General features: G+C 38.4%; 1 protein-coding gene across 1 annotated transcript in view; it reads left to right on the top strand.

Annotated features, from left to right (window-relative positions):
• Positions 1–21,936, top strand: part of NFXL1 (nuclear transcription factor, X-box binding like 1) — a 97,790-nt gene that overhangs the window by 36,657 nt on the left and 39,197 nt on the right. The window contains 5 exon segments of the mRNA XM_030563071.1: positions 3,824–3,944; positions 8,514–8,670; positions 9,749–9,840; positions 11,867–11,888; positions 20,433–20,573. Of these exon segments, the coding sequence (XP_030418931.1) occupies positions 3,824–3,944; positions 8,514–8,670; positions 9,749–9,840; positions 11,867–11,888; positions 20,433–20,573 (533 nt within the window).

Genomic DNA, 21,936 nt, shown 5'->3' with positions numbered 1-21,936 from the left:
GAGATGGATGGCAGGAGAGAGATCACTTGATCATTGCCTGTTAGGTTCACTCCCTCTGGGGCACCTGGCATTGGCCACTGTCGATAGACAGATACTGGGCTAGATGGACCTTTGGTCTGACTCGGTACAGCCGTTCTTATCCTACACGAACTTATCTAATTCTTTTTTGAATGCAGTTACCCTTTTGGCCTTCACAGCATCCCCGGCAACAAGATCCACAGGTTGACTGTACGTTGTGTAAAGAAGTACTTCCCTTTGTTTGTTTTAAACCTGCTGCCTATTAATTTCTTTGGTTCTTGTATTATTTGAAGGGGTAAATAACACTTCCTTATTCACTTTCTCCATACCAGTCATAATTTTATAGCTCTTTCTCATCTGCTCTTAGTCCTCTTTTTCAAGATGAAAAGTCCCAGTCTTTTTAATCTCTCCTAATATGGAAGCTGTTCGGTACCCCTCACCATTTTTTTGCCCTTCTCTGTACTTTTTCCAATTGGTGTTTTTATCATTTTATACTTTCTACTGCCTGTCATTGCATAGTATCTGGATGCCCAGGGAAAAACACATGAGACAGAAGCGAAACTTTGAGATCTGATCATTTATAGGTGCTGTGAAGTAAGTATAAAATTCATATGCAATTTCTGATTTCTTAAAATAGTATCATAGTCACCATGAACACACTAGTGTCACATCTTAATATAAGTTCTTTGCTATAACTTAGTAATTGCTAAAACAGCATATCTAGATTTACTAATATGTGCATACACTAAATTTTATACACAAACTTCTAAATCTTTGTATAAATACACACCCCCATACCCTATATATATTTCCACAACGGCCTACTTTATTACAGAAAGCCTTTGAACTCCTTATATTTTTACAGGAATGTCATAAAATGAGATTTGGCCTTAAAGTTTTATTATTCTCTGGATGGCTAAAACACTAGTTGTTTACTTTAATTTATGAATTAGGGAATGTTGTGAGATTACTTCTTAAATTAATTCATTCCTTTGCACGTAAGGCGGTGCATTAATGGCTGCGATGGGACCATCCTGTTTGCTGAAAGATGAGAAATTTATTTCGCAGACACTCAGGTTTATGGTCTCACTTTGCTGTCCAGACTTTAATTTTATAGCTTCTTCATGCGGGACCTTGTTCCTTTTAGCAGCATTTGTGTAGGTTTCTTTGTTGCTATTGTAGCTTATTCTGTGTCACAGATTGAAAGCTTTGTTTTGATACTACGTATATTTTGAGACCTTTTGGAGTGTTACATCTTGTTTCCAGCTTTATTAGTGTATTATTTTAACACAGGCTTATTCAAAGTGTTAAACAGAAATATAAACAAAGAGAGCTAGGGATAAAGAACAGGAGGTCATTCATTTATGGTTTGGAATGTGTGCAGACTTTAAGCAGCCTTTTGTTTATTTCTTGCCTCATAACCATGCATTTTTGTTTGAAGGTAACAAGATAACATTCATATAGTTAGAAAACTGTTAGTTCAGAATGCAGAGAAGGATAATAAAATGGTTTAGAAGGTTTTCAGTTGAAAATAACTTGGTCTAAAATAGGCCTTCAAGTTTTAATGCAAAAATATGATTCAAGTGCAAGCTATTTCATAGTATCACTACCTTATAACTGTAAAGTAAAAGAATATCCGAATGTCTGTTTTGCTTTAGTTTTCACTAAAAAGCAAAACAAAACAACCAAAAAAAAAGTTAATTGAGAGTGTGACCAGATAATTAACACAATATGTATTAACAAAGGGAAAGGAGGCAAGTCAAAATAGGGGAGAATAATAGGTTAAATAATATTTAGTTAAGGTGGATGTATTTAAATTGGCAGAGCCTTATAAAATTGATTCTACAGTACTTGAAGGAACTAGCTGAAGCAATAATGGAAACATTAACAATTATCTTTGAGAACTCAGGGAGAACAGGTGAGTTCCTAGAGAACTAGAGAAGGAAGAATATACTACCGAGCTTTAAAAAGGGGAACAAAGAGGACCTGGAAAATTCTAGACCTGTGAGACCTGGAAAGATCTGGAACAAATTATTAAACAGGTCAGTTTTCTAGCACTGACAAGAGAGGTAGTGTTAAACAAGGAGTGATTCCTCATAAGTATTTTGTTCTTTCTTTCCTTCATTTTTACACTGTCCCCTAATGCATGATGTTCCTCTTCCTCTAATCCATGTAAACTTTATTTTCACTTTTAAATTATAAAAACATTGTAGTGCTGAATCCAAGAGTAACTACAGAGTTAACACTCTTGATGCTCTGTGCACTGAGAGAGGGAGGAGCACTGATCTCAGGAATACCACCGTTTTAATGAGTGCAAGACAGATGAGAAAATGCTGCAAACCCTGGCAAAGTACTTTTTGTGCATTAGCATGGTACTGTTCGCTGGCCTCTTTTGTTGACAGTTAGCAAAGATGTCCTTCCCAAAGGAAATTGCACTGGTCCCTTTCATCAGTAACTTGGGTGTGTCTGTTCCTGCTGCTGAATAGCTGATAGGGCAGTTCCAGAATCTTTTGCATGTACAATGGCTGTCTCCTGTTCTTCATGTAAAGGTGCATTTGTCAGCTAAAAAGTGACAGAAGTAGGCAGAAAATATGAATGACCCTCTGAGGTATGTATTAATCATAGGAATGCAAAATGTGGAAAGCCCCAAATGTATCAATCTCATATCTGCCCCTTCCATTTTTCTAGGAATGCCAGTAGTTGTCCTCATAGATGCAAATATTTAAATAAGTTGTACGTACATTATCCAGCATCTGAGATGTAGTCTTGCCATAGAGCTTACAATTTTTTATAAAAATACTTGTTACACTCTGGTAGTACAGTACGTTAGTGTTTGTTTCATTAACATAATTACATTTTTTATATATGATTAAAAAAGTGTGTGAGCACTCTCGCACATCTCATTAAAAACTGGACACTTGCATATCCTTTTTGGGCTGTTTGTGCTGTCAGAGAGAGGAGTACTGATTCTAGAAATATTGCATCTCAGATACCATTGAGACAGCCAGGATTATCCACAAAGTTATATTCCTCATTAATGGTTTCAAACTATACATTTTTTCATAAACTTAATAAGAAAATAGAGTTACGGATAACTCTATCTCTGAGTCTGCGTTCTAATGCAATTAATGTCAGCAGTGGCACATGCAATAAAATTTTACATTTGGTATTTGATCAATAAAATGAGTGGAAGAGTCTAAAAATGTTGTTTTAACCTTCTCTGATCTTTACCTTTTAAATTTTGAAATATGTATTAGTGTTTCCTAATATGAATAATTTAAAAAGGAGAAAGACTTATTAGGTGCATTTTATCAGCCTCTGTGCAGTTAAGTGACAAGCATGATAAAAGCTGCAAAATGGCATCTTATAAATGTCAGAAATCTGATTTTCTTTATGTTGACCTTTCAGAAATTGATGAAAGGCTATAATATGTCTTCACATTCATAAGAGTCTGTGAAATACAAATAGCATTATGTAAGTGCCATTTGGTCAGGGTGACTTGTCTAGCATTGATAATACTGCCTTGTACTTTAAATCTACAAATTGAACCTTTCTTATTTGAATAGTAGTTATATCACTATAGGACAGTCAAACTTAATATTTGTTTCAAAGTCTGAAATTGTCCCTTCAAATTGGTTCTTGAAACTTTGAATCGAGATGCAAGTATAACATCCGTTTTTTCTTCAGATAGTGCAGAGTAGACGGATTAGTACAAAAAGGTTCCCAAATTCAGAATTGTGGTGATTACTGTTTTTAGAAGCAATGGGATATTTTGACTATCACTCTGTTCATGTATTTGTTTTAGGTAGTTGCTACCCATGTCCGGAGACAATAGATGTGTTGTGCAATTGCGGTAAAACTGTTCTCAAAGTACCCTGTGGCAGAGAACGTAGCACCAAGCCTCCAAAATGCAAAGAGCTATGCAGGTTGGTACAGAAGACTTATGCGTGCACATTGGTTTCTAGTTCTTTGGATGACTTGAATTTGAATTCATCTAAATACTTGCATGCTACTATTTCTGTGAAGGATGCACTATGTCAGATTTGGGGTATGTAAGACCGTTGTCTTCCCAGGGTCATTTGTGTACTCAGCTACACCAGGTGATTGCATCAATGTCTCTTGCAATCAGATTCCCCTTTTAGTTGGCTGGTTCTTATTCTTCTGTCCTCAGAGGACTGCATCTCTTTGGAGCTCAACAGTTCTTAACTAGTCAACGTAGTTGATGTTGAGAAGTAAAGGCCTTGTTTTCATTTTTACAATTGAAGTATGGTTTTAGCGGCTTAAACCTTGCACTGTGGAAATCTTTTCATTTGCCAAAAGAGCTGGCATTTTAAAAAATTTGTATATAAAAATACACTGAAATCAGTGGCTTTTAGGTATGGGATGGGGAGAACACACACTGAAATCCATAGAAAATTTATTTTATTGATGTGCTCGTTTTAAAGCTTAATAGCTTCATAGACTTTTGTGTGGCATAGGACTAAAAACAATTTAGTCAGCTATCTTTGTTCAAGGAAAAAATCAGTTTTAATAATTAAGTACATATATATTTAAATAATGGCTTAATGGTTCTATGAAGTTGTTAAGATTCAGATTGACTGTCTCACTATGAAGTTAGTTTTCCTTTAACATCATTTTATTTCCTTGTGGTTATTTTTTTCAGTCCTCTTCTACCATTATGGAATAGTCAAGGACATAGTGTCATGGCTGTACCTCAAAGAGGCAAAGAATCTGTCAAACTATAAATAAGGTCCCAGTTCTGCTGCCTTAGGAAGGGTCTTTCTGCAGGAGAGTTAAAGAACTGAAGGAAAGAGATTTAAGTATATAAGGGAGCATCTCTTCTAATGGGAGGAGAGTGAGATGTAGGATGTGAGAGACAGTGACACAAGAAATTGCCAATGAGTAACTTTCTCTTGTACATCCCTCTTTTTTCACTCCAGCAGTAGGGATAGTCGCAGACACACAGCAAACTTACCAGCAATACCGTATGGAAGATGTCTTAACTTATTACCCTGTGAAGAACTGTCTGAAGAAACAATTCTTAGATATGGACAGATCCAGATTGACAGCACTTTACCACTTGTAGAGAAGACTGCACTGCTGTCTTAAACACATTTGAAATGAGGTCTTCAGCTCTGTCTGGGGAGTGGCTATGACTAGCAAACTGATCTTTAATCAGTTTCTGACACTGGTGATTTACTTGCTCATGGGCAAGGAAGATGCTATCTGGTGATGATGGATTTATGACAGCTCTCAAAATTGCCACACCTTGCTGAATGCTTGTGAATAAGACGAATGTCAACCTGTTTATCTGGGAAGTGAAGTCTATCTGTTTGGGAAAAGCAGATTTTTGGCAGAGTGGGAAAATGATAATTTGATGTGATTCGAAGGTTGACCCAGTCTGCCAGCAGGCTCATCAGCTCCTGAAACCAGGGATGTCTGTCTCACCAAGAGACTAACAGTATTATCTCATTTGTTCTGCTTCGCCACCTTCAGCACTGGGGAGAGGTGCAGGAGTAAGGTTGCGGAGGAGCAGAATCTTGGCTCTTCGGCTAGTACTTTGGGCTAAAGAATTAACGTATTTGCATGAGGGCCTGAGTGTACAGAGAGCAGGGAAGATAGATCAGTTTTTTTCTGCAACAGTCAATCACTGAAATTCCAGGATGCATCATATTTGCTTGAAGCTGAAGTTACTGAAATACCATTCACTGATTGTCAGTTGGTGTCATCTGAACTACCCTTCCAGTTTTCCCCTGCAAATAGACTGCCTGAAATGACAAGAAGTGACTCTCTACCCAGGTCCGGGAGAGAGATTCTGAAAGTAGGCGTGCACTTGGTCCCTGCTTGCTCAGCCCAGTTGCTAGACTGCATCAGAAGATACTTGTGAAAGTACAATATCTTTTGTGTCTGAAAGGCTAAGATGATCTGAGACTCAAGTCAGCTGATGATCAGTCTCTGTGAAGGAACCAAGTCTGCTGGAGTGTGGGGGAACCCTGGTGCAAGTCCTATTCTGGGACTGGTATCCATGGTCAGAAACTAGAAAAGGGTAGCAAAAGAAAGGTCCACCATGTGATGGGGTAAATTGGAACAACTGGAAAGGAAGGAAGAGACTGCTGGTGGAAAAGAGGGATTACTTGGAGGAAGAGGCAGAATGCTATCTGGCCAGAGGGAAGTATTGTAGATGCTGAAAATTAAACCCAGAATGTAGCTCACCACAGGCTACAAAGTGGTTCAAAAGACAGAGGCTTTGACCAGATTATTTCATGTCTTGAGTCTTTTCAGTAGAACCCTAAAGCCTACTGGAGAAATGTGTTCATTTGCCACTCTACTGTCCAGGATCAGAAGAGCATGAAAAAAGCAAATGTGAATTGTCCTGAATTATTAGGAAGCCCTGGGTTGCATGGTACTACAGAACCTTGGCCCATGACCACTTCAACAGGGCTCTGATCAGGATGCCTTTGAGAGGGGGGAACAAGTATATCCTATCCTGATCAAATTGGCCATTAGAATTGCCAGGTTCTTGAGAAGCTCCATGGGGATGGATGAAAAACTGAGGATTGAGAACAAACCACATGTGACAGACAGAGAACATGAAAAGGTGGAAGTATCCATACCAAGTAGGAGGCTAATCAATTGAGATGAGCTATCAGCAGCAGGAGAAAAAAACCCTTCATCTCAATTGATTGGCCTCCTAGTTGGTATGGATACTTCCACCTTTTCATGTTCTCTGTATGTATAAATATCTTCTGTCTGTGTGTTCCATTCTATGCATCCAAAGAAGTGAGCTGTAGCCCACAAAAACTTATGCTGAAATAAATTTGTTAGTCTCTAAAGTGCCACAAGTACTCCTGTTCTTTTCGTGGATACAGACTAACACAGCTGCTACTCTGGAATGTGATAGATGTTAGTTATGTCATATAGTGCGCTACTGGCAAATGCTTAGGTGCTACAGGGAAGAGGATGGTGTAAAAAACCTATATAAGACAGACTGAAAGAGTGACAGACAAAATGGTAGTGTTTGTCAAGAGCAAAGTGGAGAGCATTCCATTGGCCCAGGTGGATGGGGACATGAAGATAGATATCCTAAAGGTCAGCTGAGCAATGGAACTTTCCTGTGAAACAGATAGGCAAGGAGACCTAAGGCTTCCATCCAAATCTTTCATTTGTATAAGTTCAGGAAGCAACTGCAAAACCTCATATTCCTGTGCTTTAGAGAGTAATGAAAGTAAAATATTGAGCTGACCTATCTCGATTGCCTACAGCAACTGATTGAATGGCTCTCTTATTCAGAATATTTTAATTTTTTGATGATTCATGAGGGCCTGCAGGGATGGAGAGAGTACTAGTGAAAGTGCCCAAGAAGAGCATAACACTTTCAAGTTAATACCTCATTCAGCTGTCCTGAGAAGAGGTGGCTAAAACCTCTGAGAAGTGCCACATTTGACTTTCCACTTAAAGCACAGGTGGAAGCTGAGCCAGCCTGCTTTCAGTAGGGCTGCTTACATTAGTAGGCAGCAGAGGTGGTGATAGTGTTGTTGAAGTCTCTTCTTTTGGGTGCAGGTTGTCCTGAGAAGAAAATGGGGAAACCATGAGAGCAAAAGGCTGGTTTGCAAAAATGTGAGGAGTAGACAGTATCTAAATTGGAGTGGAAGGCAGAGGAAGATTGGTGATTAGAGTACTTGAGTGACCATTGAAATCTGCATTCAGTTCCTGGCTCTCATTTCCTGTAGACCCTCCATGTCTGGCGATCATTCTTCCCAATGATTGTGAGGTGAACTCATGAATCATCAGGGTTTTTTTTTTGTGAGGTGCTTAGCTTCCACAGAGCTTGAGACCGTGTAAGAACGTAGTGGACAAACCAGGGTCTTGTTAGATTCTTTACCTCCTTGCTTCCTAATAGGTGGAGCTGGAAAACACTGTATGTGCTGGACTGTCTTGTATGGGTATAGATGTTCCACAGTGGTTAGTGCATCTTGGAATATATGTGGGAAGACATATTTCCCTGCAGTGTTTTATTGGTCTGTGGAATTCACTGCCACGGGGGCAAGAGTCAAATATTATTGCTGAATAATTTAATGATTACTAAGCTCAGTGTAAGTTTTGAGTCATGCTCAAGGTGTAAGGTGAAGGAAGGCATTTCCCTGATACATAGTTTTTTTATAACTGGCTAAGTACATTTTTCTTTTTTAACCTTTCCCCTGAGGTGGCTAATGAATTTGATGGACCAGTGGTTTGCTCTAGTATGGGCAAATCAGACATTTTGTGTTAAGGTCATTTTGAGTTAGCGAAGTAAGTGTGTGTGTGTGTGTGTGTGTGTGTGTGTGTGTGTAGCTTTATATAGGCATATCAAAGTACTGCTAAATATAACTGATGGTTTTATTTAAAATTATTAAATACAGTAAATCGTGCTCCCTAATTTGATAGTATTAATGCATATACCTAATGATGGCAGTTACATGTTTCATATTGTATTTGCTCTTGGTTTTCTACTTCAGTCGGCCACCAACCTGCCATCACCCCAGCCAAGAGAAACACAGTTGTCACTTTGGCCCTTGCCCTGCATGTCGTCAGTCCTGCCAGAAAGTGTTAAAGTGCAGTCACTTGTGTCCTGCTTCTTGCCATGATGAAGCTCTTGTGAAGCAAACTGGCTTGGTAAGACAATAACCAGAAATGTGTTACATACTAGCACTCTGCTTAACAAGAAGAATGAGGAACACTTCTGTCCCTGATTTTATGTTGGAAAGTATAGCTACTAGAAGTAAATAATTAGGGATAGATATGCTGCGTGATGCTTAACTGAGAAATTAAGGTACTGCTTCTAGTTGCCTTGTTTAAAATCTAATTGCTTTTTATCCTGTCCATAATTGATACTCCATAGTTAAATTAAGAGTCTCCCTTTTCTTTCCTCTTCCCCCATGTTGTTTGTTTTTGTTAATAATTTTATTTAATATCTAGTTTTTTAATATCAGCAGTCTACTTAATTTTTATTTGCTTCTATTCAAATTGATGGTTAGCTTGCAGGTATTTGCTAAACTATCATATTAGGAAGCAGAATAGAAAACTGTACATTGAAACTTTCAGACCTTAAGCTTCATGTGCAAAGAATAGTAAGAACTTCAGAGTAATTAAACTCCTGGAGTAGAGTATTTTGAGCAGGTGAGATCGTATTGTTAATTTTACTTGCCTTTCCTCTGTTGTAAAAGCATTCTAAATGTTAAACTAATTTTTGACTTGTCCTTGTCCTCAAGTTAAACAATAAAGGAATGAAATCATGACTTGTGGTATTATAAAGCCACTTGGCTTTCAGTCTCCTATTCTTAGCCATGCCAGAAAATGAAATGATTATACAGGCATGTACTGCTTTCATATCTTAGTTCTAGTAATAGAATTTCTTCATTTGGGGGAAAATAGACCTGTTAGAACTAAGATCTTACCAGGCATTATGGATATTTATAGCTAAACGGATGACTCCAGTTGTCACCAAGTTTATTTTATATACAGAGGCTCCCCAACTTACACAAGGCGTTCCATTCCGGAATGCCTGGCGTAAGTGGAATTTTGCATAAGTCAGGGATGTGTACTCGATAATTACACCAATCCCTCCCCCCCCCCCGAACGCTTATGGAACTTTTTCTGTAAGTGCGGGTTTGTGTAAGTTGGGTTTGATTAACCTGGGGAGCGTCTGTAATATAATAATATAAACACAGCAATGTATTTGTTTTGCTCTCAGCATCAACCTGCTGGTCCCTGGGAACAGCCATCTGAGCCAGCTTTTATTCAAACTGCATTACCTTGCCCCCCGTGTCAGGTTCCTGTACCAACGTAAGTATAAAGTTTTTTGCTTTTAAATTGTATCAGATTTTACATTGCTGTGTAATGTGTTTGAAACTATCACTCTTTGTGCTTCTGAATTTTACAAGGATTTGTACAGATGCAGCCTGTCTTACTTACATTTTTGGTGGAAACATAATATAAGGCAGGGAATTTTTCGGTGGCCAATGGGTAGCATACTGGAATGGTCTGCTCGATGCACTAAGAGATGGATAGGAAGAGTAAAATAAGTGCCTGATTTAAAAATCTGTATAAACAAATGCACAAAGCTATGTTAAAAGAATATTTTACAGATTGGGGACTGAGGCACAGAGAGATCAAAAATATCCACTAATTTGGGTGCTCCATTTGAGAGAGACAGGACTTTATTTTTCAGAGTACGTAACATTATATAGCACTTCATGCTCAAAGGACAGCTCTCATTGACTTCACTTGCAGCTGTGAATGCCCGGCACTTCTGCAAATCAGAATCCAGTGTCTTGTGTCAGTTGCCCACAAAATGAGGAATTAGAGACCACTTGTGAAAAGTCTGGTTTAAATGACTTGACCAGAATCACATAGGAACTTTGTTGCAGAGGCTCTGATGACTTAAAAGATAGTACAGATACATTCTAATTCTGTGTGAAATTATGAACTTTCTGTATCTTTTGACTTCATTTTTAATGTGCATTCTCTTTGTCCTTCTCTATTGTCTGTTTACCTCCATGTTGGACTGAAATTCCAACAAGGTAGTGGGACAGGACTGCTAATAGAAAGTCATTACATCTGAAGCGCCCTTCCATTGAAAAGAAATAGCCCTAAACAATACACTGTATTCCCATCAGGAATTGGTTTATTGTGGGAGATGTAATCTGGAAGTTACCTGGCAGGAGTCTGTGATCACCTGGGGAGTCTGATCCTGAGAATCACCTGACGGACAGGAAGATTATAAAAATACAGGAACTGCTCTCTTCAGGGTTCTCTTCAGCCATTTTTACTAGTGCAAGATGATGGAAGCTACTGCAGGCTCTGGCTAAGGCACAGGGACTGGAGGACCACCAATGCAGGTGGTCTCCAAAGAACTCCCAAGGAAAGGGTGAGCTAGAGGGAAGGGAAATGTATGTAGGTTATTTTTTTAAAGATCCATATATTTTTTCATCTGAGTAATTAAAGAGCAAATAATGTATAAATCTTTGTGCAAAGTGTGAAGCATTTAACATACAACTACAATATGCCTCCAGCGAGAGTTAAACTATAACCCAGAAGGTTTGTTCATTTGGTGGGATTCGTGGAGAGTATGTTTTCAAGCTGTTGGTGTATCTTGGGGGAGCTGGCATGGTCCTGGGGCCTAAGGCAGGTGGGCTGAGGGACTCCATTTCCAGTACAGAGTAGCAGACTGAGAATTAGTGCGCAGGAAATATGCCACAGGGACGAAGGGAGGAAACAATGCTGTAACTTTCTGAGACCCAGGAAGCTTAAAACACACAGGGATCCAGAGGCTGGGATTTCCTTCATAACAGTTTAGTGGTGGGTAGCCAGTCAGGGGAGCACAATCAGATATGTGACGGGCCAGGATAGAATCCATTTCTCCAGGGCAGCATTTAACTGCCTTTACCATGGAACCTTCCTTTGTCTTCCTGTAGTCTCCTGCCTCTTTCATTACATGCTTTTGGAGCATCTGCAACAAATGAGGCAGGGTCCTACAGACAACAGCCGCCTTCTCTATACAAGTATGATTTTTTACCTAGAGTGGCTTCATCCTCTGTGCTTAATGAGGCAGGGTTACAGTGGAAAAAAAAGTATGTGATTACATAGTGCATACACACAAGGGGGGCAAATTCAGGTGGCACAAGCAACTGTAATTCTGGCATTTTTTAGTTGTTGTTTTTTTTAAGCATTTGGCTCTGAATTTGGCTCTCCCTTTTTTTATAACGGATTCTTTCCCACAGCAAAACATTGATACTACTTCAGATGTGTTATTGCTTTAAGGAATACAGCTGTTTGCAATTCTCTCATTTTTTTTTCTTCCTCTTTGCAGGGAATGTCTTGGGCAGCATGAGGTGAGTCACAGCGAAATGACCATTTAAGCAAAATATGAAGTGTGCATCATTTTGTTTTGATTGATTAGTTCTTACAAAAAGTATTTGTTGCATTAAAATCTATGAAGTGTTGTTCATTAGGACAAGTGTCAGAGGAGTAGCTGTGTTAGTCTGGATCTGTAAAAGCGCAAAGGATCCTTATAGACTAACAGACGTTTTGGAGCATGAGCTTTCATGGGTGAATACCCACTTCGTCAGATGCATGTAGTGGAAATTTCCAGGGGCAGGTATATATGCAGGCAAGCTAGAGATAATGAGGTTAGTTCAATCAGGGAGGATGAGGCCCTGTTCTAGCAGTTGAGGTGTGAAAACCAAGGGAGGAGAAACTGGTTCTGTAGTTGGCAAGCCATTCACAGTCTTTGTTTAATGCTGAGCTGATGGTGTCAAATTTGCAGATGAACCATCACCGGTTCATTCACCTGCACGTCCACCAATGTAATGTATGCCAGCAATGCCCCTCTGCTATGTACATCGGCCAAACTGGACAGTGTGTACGGAAAAGGATAAATGGACACAAATCTGATATTAGGAATGGCAATATACAAAAACCTGTAGGAGAACACTTCAACCTCCCTATTCACACTATAGCAGACCTTAAAGTGGCCATCCTGCAGCAAAAAAACTTCAGGACCAGACTTCAAAGAGAAACTGCTGAGCTTCAGTTCATCTGCAAATTTGACACCATCAACTGAGGATTAAACAAAGACTTTGAATGGCTTGCCAACTACAGAACCAGTTTCTCCTCCCTTGGTTTTCACACCTCAACTGCTAGAACAGGGCCTCATCCTCCCCGATTGAACTAACCTCATTATCTCTAGCTTGCTTGCATATATATACCTGCCCCTGGAAATTTCCACTACATGCATCTGACGAAGTGGGTATTCACCCACGAAAGCTTTTGCTCCAAAACGTCTGTTTATTCTATAAGGTGCCACAGGATTCTTTGCTGCTTTTCATTAGGACAGTATTATAGCACTGTATTAGAAAATGTACAACAGTTGAATTTTAGATTGCTCGATCAAAGTTTAAATTCTTGGCTTTTGAAACTACATTTTATACAGGTGATAATGGTGAAGTGCTCTTGGATTAGTAAGTGTATTTAATTGCATGTTGTCTGTTTCATTAAGTATTTTACACTCTTTCATTTGGCTGATATGTAAGCAATGTTCCCTCTCTCCCCATCAAAGTTTCTTGTTCAAGTAGCTACTATCATTACATTATTCCTCAGAAGGGATGGAGGCTTTGCATTGCATATGGGACAGTAAAATGTAATGCTACTGTACGATTTAGATGCAGAGTGGGAAGATTGGACAGTGTGGTGGAGACTCTATTTTTTCACAATCATTTTAATAGTTAGAGACAGTTATAAAAAGTGGTAAATGATTTTTGGATTACTTTTCTAATTAAAGTTTCACTAATTTAAAATTACAGCTACATTTTAATGATAGTATTAGCAGGTGTTTTGTTAGGCTTATTGCAGACTTTTTGCTAATATGTAATAAGTTTTTGTAATATCAGTGACATTCTAATTTAGAGCCCTTTTAAATTAGACAATCGAGATGTTAAATGTATTTGTTAGCTGTCATTATGATTCATAATTCACATAATTGTTACCATAACCATGAGATTTTAAAATCAAATGTTCATTGTTCCCATATAACTTCTTTTGTAGAAGTTGAGGGAAAAAATATATAAACAAAATACAGTAAAGATCAAAAACTGCATGTCACAAAAGGTAGAAATGCTTACCTTAATTGTTTATCTAATGGAGACCTGCCTTGGGAAGGGAACCCCTGCCTGTAACTACTCTCCCCTTGCAAATGTTAAAGAAAGTAAAGCTGCCTCTAGCATGTTGGCAACCAACCTCAAAATAAGAACTCGTTTTTCTCCCACACTTTCCTCAATATATTTCCAATTTATGCTGGAATGTTTTTATATAAAATGAATGTCTACGTTTTGGTACACCGTGTACTATTGACTTGATGTTGTAGATGCCATGTAAGTGCATCTACAAATTAGGTTTGAATGTTGAAGTAGAAACTATGCTATCCTATATAGTAATATGGAAGGTCAGATGTTACAAAGTTGTATGTACTCTTTAAAAGGTTAAGTAAATATTTAGTATTGGCAAAAAAACTCTCCTAATCTTGTGTGCACTTTGTTCTATAGTGTAAACGAAAAAAATATTTACAGTATGTCTCCTTTAATTTAAACAAAATTGGTGTTTTTTTCCTTGGTCATTTAGTGCATATCTATAGAAACCTGAGAAGTATGAATGTGTCAGGATTTAGGTTTATGGTTTTGTATCTGCATAATTTCAGTGGGGGTGAAAATAGGACAAGTTTCAGAAGTTAAATAAAAGGTATACAGTTCACATGTGCTTTCTACAAATACTAGAACATTTTTATAGAAATTGCCTTCTGTATAGATAGACTTAGTGTGTGTAACCAAAATCAGTGTTTTTACTGATCTCAATTTTATAGGTCAAAAATAACACAAAGTTGATCTAAATCATTTCTTCTTTCTAGTGAGTAGTCTCCTTTTCAACATCATGTATGGACACCTTCTTTCTACCTATTTTACTTCAACCATTTCTCAAGCTTTCTACATGTTTTACTTCAACCACTTCAAGCTATTTCTCAAAGACTACAATGGGTCTGCACTCATTGCGATCTCAGTGTAGTGGGGTTTTGTCCACTCAGCAGGATGAAAAGGGGTTGTGGCTCCTTTAAGTTCCCCTGCTGCCTTTGGGCTATCCAGGAAGAGCAAAGGGGGCAGTTACCAAAGCCAAGGGCAACTGGAAGAGGCTGGTTCAGGTGGGACATTGGCCATTGTGTGTACTGGGGTAGGTAAGGAGGTTAGGTCAAGTTGTCTCGGCCTAGCAGGTAGCAAGAGTCCAGTGCAAGTAGGGAGTCCGGTTCCCTCATAAAAATGATGTTGGAACTAGACTTTGGGAAAGGCATCCCCTAATGAAGTGTGGAAAGGTTGGCTCTCTTAATGTCTTAAAGAGACAACTCCCTTTTCCTATTGCCTCTACTACCCTTGTATGAAGTGGGGGGCAGGGTGGTTGTATGTCACAACAATGGGCAAGGACCAGGTTGGGATGGGTGAAGGCTGACAACAGTCCTCCCAAATAGGTGGGAATGGTTAGGGAAATAATGATGGCCTGTGTTGTACGACCGATTGCAGAATATTTTCCAGGTGAGGAATATTAATAAAATTGCCACCTAATTAAATCACATCTGTTGCATTTTACCTTCCTTCCTGCATGCCTGGGGCAATCTTGTGTCCCTTTTTATATCTCATTGCTGCATAGGAATGTGTTCTATATGTCTTATGGCACAGACCCCTTCAGGTCAGTGTCGTCCTTCGTCCCCCTGCCCCACCCACATTAGAGATATTTTGGGGCTTTGAGACAAATTTGTAGTACTAAATCATGTGAATTGTATTCTGTCATGAAATCCAAAAGTGTGCCATAAATAAACCTTCATGCCCATATTTGAAATCTGCATGTTATTGCACCCTTTTGACTGTGTGACTTCTAAAGGCTGATGCATAGACTTCTAAAATACCCACTACAGAAAAATACATAAACTTAAACTTCCCCAAACATATATAGAGTAACTAAACATAATCTAATAAATTATGTAGATAAACCTGACATGATAGACTAGAAATTTGTTGAATTTTTATTCCCTCGCTACTACAAATAACAGTTCACTTGTGCAGACAATGTGAGAACAAATGCACTGTTGTTGCAGTACATACAGTAATCTAAGTAACCCATTGAATACCTATGTGAAATTAGGGTGGTTTTTTCAGCAGATTACTGTTCAGGCAGCATGCCTATCATGTAAGATAAATGCATGATGTGAAGAATGGATGGGAGGAGATAATGAGCACATATCTTTGTCAAAATATAGAGCCTTTCATCTTCATGTATGGAATACTCTCAATGCTAGAACTTGTAGGTTTATCATAAGTAAAGTTTATTTCAATCCAAAACACTCTCTCATCATGGTCAGGATTTGATGTATCACTAAAATTTCATGGATTGATACATGAACAAAATTTGAGCCCGTTTAAAGACCTGATGTCAGTTATCTCTTGTAATCATCTTCCTCTATATATCTATATGGAAGGAAAACAGAATTTATGGCTAGGTTCAAATCTATATTGAGAGAGAGTCATGAATTTACAGCTTCACAACGGGAAGAGTCTATCTTTGAGTTTATTTTTCATTAAACGAAAGTAATTCCACAGAATTATTCCTTAAAGATACCTGCAAATAGCTTCTTAAAGCACTTAAATACTACACTGATTGGGTACTATAGACAAAATGGAGTGAAAATGTGTCTAGGTTAACATGATGCATGCCCCCAAATCATTTGACTACTGTAAGAGTGGCATTCAGCGCATAGGGGAACTTTCTACCTTCCTTTCCCCCTATGCTGATATAAGCTGTTGTGAATATATGGTAGTGGAAGTCTTTTATTAAATTCTAGTGGCTTGTATGCATTTACTCTATGTACTTTTGTGGATAAAACTTGTGTATTTTGTCAGCCAGCAGAGTGCAGTTTTCTTCCTGCTTGAGTTTTACAGTATCATGAATCAAACGAACAATATCTTAAACATTTAGATGATTGGTAGTAAGACAAGGAAGGAGGCCCTTATCTGGAAAAATCTGTGTTTTTTTTATAGTGCGTATTACATACATTAAACATTTTTCATGGATTCCTCTAAGATACATTTTTAACATATATTGCAATATTCTGCTGCTACCCTGGTAGCTACTCAGCAAAAGGAGCTCAGGTTATTTAGCAGTGCCAGTCAGAGGAACTATTTACAAATTCATTACAACACTTGCTATATTATCATTTATACTGTACTACCGAGATTTTTCAAGTAGTGTGATAGTGTTTTTTTGTTTGTTTGTTTTTTAAACTAACAATGAAACGAACATTTTGGATCCTATTTGTGTGTTCTTAACACTGAATGCCTGAAGAAGATAAGTATGTAAGAGATGGAAGAGAAGAAGAGTTCAAGAAGTAGATACTTATGCTGTCAAAAATAGACTTCATTTTGTTTACATATATAAGATTTGAATTGAGCACTTTAATTTATTTAGGTGTTAGATGTACTTATAAACATTGTAGTAGGTCCTTTCCCTTGCATTGATTGTTTTGTATTAGCATTTCTACCTTTCAGGAAGGTGTTTTGTTTTGTTGGGGCGGGGTGGTAGGTTAGTTTGTTTTTGTTTTTTTTAAGCAGGGCTTATAGAATTTGGGTATCTTTTTGTATATATCCACTTGGAACAGAAGAGTTAGTTTTATTGCCAGATGACCATGCGTGTAGCAAATTTATAAGCATAAGTAGTATGATTCAACAAGACTTGGATTAAAATGAGGTTCCCTTTGGGCTACAAAGTAGTATTACTGAATAGAATTTCTATAAATGTGTGTGCTGTAACTTTTTTCCCTTAGTGTTGCCCTTAAAAACCCTAGGAAGTGACAATTTAAAAGTCTTGTGTGTGTGTGTGTGTGTGTGTGTGTGTATATATATTTATTTATTTTAGTACAATTGATAGCTTTTCATTTTCAGGCTTATAGAAATGGAAAGGCTACATTCCAATTTTAATTATCAAGTTATAGTCTAGTAGTAAAACAATCTAACAAATCATAGTTGCTATCTAAACTGAAAATTTTTTGTCTCATGGATTACTTTGAATTTTGGATTCGTGTGAAAACTCCATTTCTTGTAGCTGTAACAACAGATGTATCGACTTACGGTAATTTGATGGTTGAATTTTGGAAAATGAGTAAGTTTGAACAAAGTCAATTCTTCTGGGACACATTAATTAAAACCTTCATGCTGCAGATGGAAGCAGAGCCAAGTATGCCTTAATCAGATAGAGTATCAAATAGCATTTATTTTTTGTGTATTTAGAATGCATTTTACTTCCTAGCACTAAATGGTTTAGTCTTCAATTTTCATTCCATACTTGGTTTAGAAATTTCAGATAATGTTTTTAAATAGGCTTAGTTTGTTAATCAGTTCGGCTGTATTAATATTTTGAATAGTCCCTATATTAGTCATGAAGAAATAAATATCTAGTACATTGACACAGTGTTTAAAGACAGTACATGAGTACCTTTGTGCTAAAAGGCATTTGTTTAGCTGTCTGGAAAATAAGAGGATTAAATTTGTCATCTTTTCCAAATTGTCATATTATGATTAGGTATTCATTTAGGTTACAGCACATACTACAATAATTGGGCGAAAGTTGCCTGAATCTACAACACTAGATACTCATAGTTCACTTGTTTGCTTAAGGTAATTAAATATTAAGAGGTAATTTTAAAATAATTTTATTTTGTTTTGATTTAGTGATTTCTGTTATGGGTATTCTAGTTTTTTCCCCCCTGTATAATGGGATATTCATACTATCATCCTTCTGTGTGGAAAGAACAGGCAGACTCCTTTTATTTCTTTTTTCTTTTTTCTTTTTTTTTTTTTTTTTTTTTGGACAGCCAGTTTGGTTCTATTCTATGGTTTTATGGTCTGATTTTATGTTCTAATGGTTTTGTTTTTCTCAATTTTAATTTCATTTTTTAATTCTGATGCAATGGGTATATTAATCTGATGTGTGTACATTCTTTTATACTAGCTCCTTTTTAGATATGGTTTAGTTTTAGCCTAAAATAGAGTTATGGTTTTAGTTCCCTAATTACCTGTTTAAGTGTAAATCAAATACTAATTTTAAAAGCAAAAACGAATAGTTCATCCACTCCTAAACCCTCTATCTCTAGTATTTAAACTTCCTCTATATTTTTGTCTTTGGTTTTAATTCCACTTTCCAGTTGCAGGCAGGTCTTTAAGTTGTTCTGTTGTTGATATTAAAACCACTTTTCATGCAGAAAAGACTGGGATGAGCTGCTCAAATTTAAAAGATTTTGTACTTCCTCTCTTCTTAGCTCTGTCCCTCTGCAATCTCCTTCTGGTAGGTCTGTACTGGGAAATGGTGAGGCCACATTTTCTTGTTCCTAATCAGTTTATAGAAGAGATCTTCCACTCTCATCAGCTTTTTTCCTATTATCTCCACCCCATCAACATCCTTGAAGCTATGGATTTCTTGACCTGCGCTCTTCTGATAATGGTAGTGAGATGAACTGTATTAGTCATTATAGTGTTCCAGCAGCTTTAAGGTGCTCTTTTGGTCTGTCAGTGACATTCACAGCAAAATGACTGATAGCTGCCTGAAGTCAGGAAGTGGAAGTGAAACTGGAAAAGAAAAGAAAGTAACTTCAAATATTAATTAAAGCATTGTTTTCTAAAACCCCAGAAGAGCCGCCTACTTCTAGGTATTTGGGAAGATAACTCATACTTCAGCCAGCATAGAGAGCTTCAATTTCCGCATGATACTATGGAAAGGTGGAGTAATTTGGCAATAGCAGCATTAGATTTCTCTTCCACGTGTCCCATGCCACAATCATATAACCAGCCCTCTAGCCAGAGTACTACTCAGGTTCCCTGTGGAGGATATCTTACTTCAGTTCCATCTTTTGTCTTCCCAGCCCCTGAAAGGTCTATCACCAGAGTCCAGACAGCCGCAAAAATGAATTATTATAGAAATTACGTGTATGTGAGAGTTGGGGAGAGATCCCAGTTATTTGGGGTGGGGGCAGAACTTTGAATAAGGCCCACAAAATATTTGGAAGTGTCAGCGTATAGGTAACAATATGGAGCCTTTTGTCTCCTGATTTCCCAGTTGGAGTCTAGCAAAACTGTAAGTAGTTACTGAAAGTTATCCTAGTCTGACAAAATTTGTATTCAGTGCTCTGTGAAATTATCAATTTTCAATTCCTAATGGATGGGTGACAGCATCACAAACAAAATTTGCATGTGAACATGGTGTATTAATTAAAGGATGGGAACTGGGAGGGAATAAGTTAAAATTCTAGTTCTACCACTGATGCACTGTTAGATGTTGGACACCTTTCTGTGTTCTGTTTCTCCGTGGAGTTACAGTGAATATGCTTAAAGTTCTGGTTTTAGAGATTAGAGTTTGAGATCTATCCAATGATCTATCCTATATGTAGGGAGATTATGGAACTTAATTCTAGAACTGGAATGGACTTTGAGTGAGGTCACTAGACATTGTCTCTCTGTAGGATTATTGAAGCTTAATTCTTTAACAGTTGTAAAGCACTTTGAGAAGATCTAACAAAGGACACAATAGACATGTGAAGTATTACTAAAACATACTGAAAGTCTGCAACTGAAAGTCTATTTTCCAGCTATTCAGTGGCTATGTTTTCAGAATGCAGGTTTGTTAGCTTTTTTTCATTTACTTAGGTATAATATAAAATCAAGTACATAAACTTAATTGAACTTTTCATTTTGCTGTGTTAATTAAGGTTATTTGTCAAAGATGTTCAGAAGCATCAAAAGTTCTGTATGGTGAAGCTAATGCCATATTTTGGGTTTGTTTCTTTAATCTTTCAGGTGAGTCCTTTACCATGTCACTCTGCAGGCCCGTACTCATGTAAAAGATTTTGTGGACGGCTGCTTGATTGCCAGAATCATACCTGCATGAAGGAATGTCATAAATGTACCAAAGTAAATGGTAATGCTGACAGGCAAAAGGTAAGGTGTTTTTTTTTTTTTTTTTTAAGAGGTTGTATTTTTCTTTCGTCTGTTCTTGGCTCAAGAGCACAAGATTTGCAGTCAGGAAACATAGGTTCTGTTTCCAGCTCTGGGTATGTCTACACTAAAGGATTAATCAGATTTTACATAAACCGGTTTTGTAAAACAGATTGTATAAAGTCGAGTGCATGCAGCCACACAAAGCACAATAATTCGTTGGTGTGCTTCCATGTCAAGGCTAGCATTGATTTCTGGAGCGTTGCACTGTGGATAGCTATCCCGTAGCTATCCCATAGTTCCCGCAGTCTTCCCCGCCCATTGGAATTCTGGGTTGAGATTTCAATGCATGATGGTGCAAAAACAGTGTCACGGGTGATTCTGGGTAAATGTCGTCACTCATTCCTTCCTCCGTGAAAGCAACGTCAGACAATTATTTCGTGCCCTTTTTCCCTGGATTGCCCTGGCAGACGGCATAGCATGGCAACCAGGGAGCCCATTTTGCCTTTTGTCACTGTCACCGTATGTGTACTGGATGTCGCTGACAGAGGCGGTACTGCAGCGCTACACAGCAGCATTCATCTGCCTTTGCAAGGTAGCAGAGACGGTTAGCAGTCGTTCTGTACTGTCTGCTGCACCATTGTAAATTGGCGATGAGATGACGGTTATCAGTCGTTCTGTACTGTCTGCTGCTGTCATGGCTGCTCCTGGCTGACCTTCGCTGAGGTTGCCCAGGAGCGCAAAGACAAAAATGGGAATGACCCCCTCGGGTCATTCCCTCCTTTATGTTGTATCTAAAAATAGTCAGTCCTGCCTAGAATCTGGGGCAAGTGTATCGGAGAACCAGTGTATCAGAGAACCAGAGAGCACAGCCACTCCGTGTCAGATCCAACAGAAATGATGAGCTGCATGCCATTCACGGGGGGGTGCCCCTGCAACAACCCCACTCATTGCTTCCCTCCTCCCCCAACCCTTCTGGGCTACTATTGCAGGGTCCCCCCATTTGTGTGATGAAGTAATAGAGTGCAGGAATAAGAAACACTGACTTTTTAGTGAGATAAAATGAGGGGGAGGCAGCCTCCAGCTGCTATGATAGTCCAGGCAGTACAGAATCTGTTCTTTAGACATGAAAGGGAGGCTGGGGGGCTGATGGAGTTCAGCCCCCAGTTGCTATGATGAGGATGGTTACCAGCTGTTCTGTACCATCTGCCGGGAATAACCGGAAGTCATTCCCATTTTTACCCAGGCGCCTCCGGCCTACCTCACCTGAGGCCAGCCAGGAGCACTCACGGGATGATAACAAGGATGGCTACCAGTCCTACTGCACTGTACCGTCTGCCACCGGGGAAGGGAGGGGAGAGGATGC

This window comes from Gopherus evgoodei, chromosome 5, assembly GCF_007399415.2.
Source record: "Gopherus evgoodei ecotype Sinaloan lineage chromosome 5, rGopEvg1_v1.p, whole genome shotgun sequence".
Classification (NCBI taxonomy): Eukaryota; Metazoa; Chordata; order Testudines; family Testudinidae; genus Gopherus; species Gopherus evgoodei.
The sequence above is the reverse complement of the archived record's forward strand: the minus strand, read 5'-3'. Positions and strand labels throughout refer to the sequence as shown.